This window comes from Priapulus caudatus, unplaced genomic scaffold, assembly GCF_000485595.1.
Source record: "Priapulus caudatus unplaced genomic scaffold, Priapulus_caudatus-5.0.1 Scaffold224, whole genome shotgun sequence".
In the NCBI taxonomy this organism is placed as follows: domain Eukaryota; kingdom Metazoa; phylum Priapulida; class Priapulimorpha; order Priapulimorphida; family Priapulidae; genus Priapulus; species Priapulus caudatus.
Genome location: NW_014577285.1, coordinates 356,461 through 357,832, shown reverse-complemented (window position 1 = coordinate 357,832; position 1,372 = coordinate 356,461). Strand labels below are relative to the sequence as shown.

At 34.8% G+C, this 1,372-nt stretch overlaps 1 protein-coding gene across 1 annotated transcript in view; it reads left to right on the top strand.

Annotated features, from left to right (window-relative positions):
* LOC106807592 (succinate--hydroxymethylglutarate CoA-transferase-like) overlaps positions 1-1,372 on the top strand; it is a 16,371-nt gene that overhangs the window by 9,985 nt on the left and 5,014 nt on the right. Inside the window, exons 2-3 of the mRNA XM_014809987.1 lie at positions 299-372; positions 587-672. Coding sequence (XP_014665473.1) covers positions 324-372; positions 587-672 — 135 coding nt within the window. The 5' untranslated portion in view covers positions 299-323. The remainder of the gene's footprint in view (positions 1-298; positions 373-586; positions 673-1,372) is intronic.

Sequence of the window (1,372 nt, the reverse complement as noted above, 5' to 3'; positions counted from 1 at the left end):
GTAAAGGGGTCTAAATGGGAAATTTTAGCCTAACAGGTTCTTAAAATCTAGGTTCTTATACGCGGGTTTTTACTGTACTGTAGGTTTGGCATCAGTGATCAGTGAGATGTAACTTTTTTATTACCTTATTTAAGGAAAGAAAAAAGTGCTTATATTGCCATATGAAGAGTAGATGAATAGTTGTAATGACGTTTTAACAATAATACAGAATTATTAAACTTCTATACTAATCGTTATAAGTAGAACTTAGTAATCTTTACTAAACTAGAAGTCCTATTTCCCTATTACTTTATTGCAGAATTTTGGCAGGTCCATTTTGCACAATGATTCTAGGTGATTTGGGAGCTGAGATACTCAAGGTAGAAAAGCCAGGTAAAATTGGTAGAATTGCTGAACTATGTTAGAGTTAATAGACAACTTGCTGATGGTTTATATAAGTTTTAGTTTTCAGTGGCCTGTAATTAGACCAATTTTCGAGCTGTCAAAGGAGTCAGGTTCTTGCACAGGTTCTGTGATTGTTTAAATAACCTTAACGTACCATAAGTGGTAGTTTATATTGTCAGAATGTTACATCACCATCTTTTAGGTGAAGGGGATGACACAAGGAGGTGGGGACCACCTTTCCTTGGAACAGAGAGTGCATATTTCTTCTGTGTTAACAGAAATAAAAAGGTATTTTTTAGATGATATCACATAACAAGATTAGCTAATCTTAGAGTTATAGAATAATATAGTAATCTAAGCTTATAGTTAATCTTAGAAAGCTAAAGTTAGCAATCATTTAGCTATCTATAATGAATAATGTTGATTTAATAGTTGAAAATCATATGTTGTTTTATTCATAAATGTATAAAAAGGTCACCAATATGCAACTAACTCACCAATTTAATTTCTTTTTTATGAAACGTTGCAATAACAAGAAATAAATACGTAGATTATGAAGTATAGGCCTTTAAATTATGTTAATGTGAATGTCTTTTTTATAAAATCAGTGCTCGAAATAAGAAAAAAAAGGTGGTTGTCCTGCGGACAACCCCGGCATCAAATCGGGTTGTCCGCAACAATTTCTGGTTGTCCCAAAAAATATCCCCAAATCTCCTATTTTCAATCACATAATAATAATGATCAGAAAACACCCAAAAACAGTGGCGTAGCCAGGATTTTTTAACAAGTGGGACCAAAAACAGCGAACTGCGCAAAATAGTGGATGACTTAATATTTTACTGGCTCTTCCGCCTCCCTCTCCACACCCTACGGCTCGGCTCCTCTACCTCTCAGCTGTGCAATCCATGCGAAAAGGCGACATTTTTGTTCATTGTTCTCTGCTCCCAAGATATGTAATTGTTCAGTGGCGGGTCTAGGATTCCAAGGC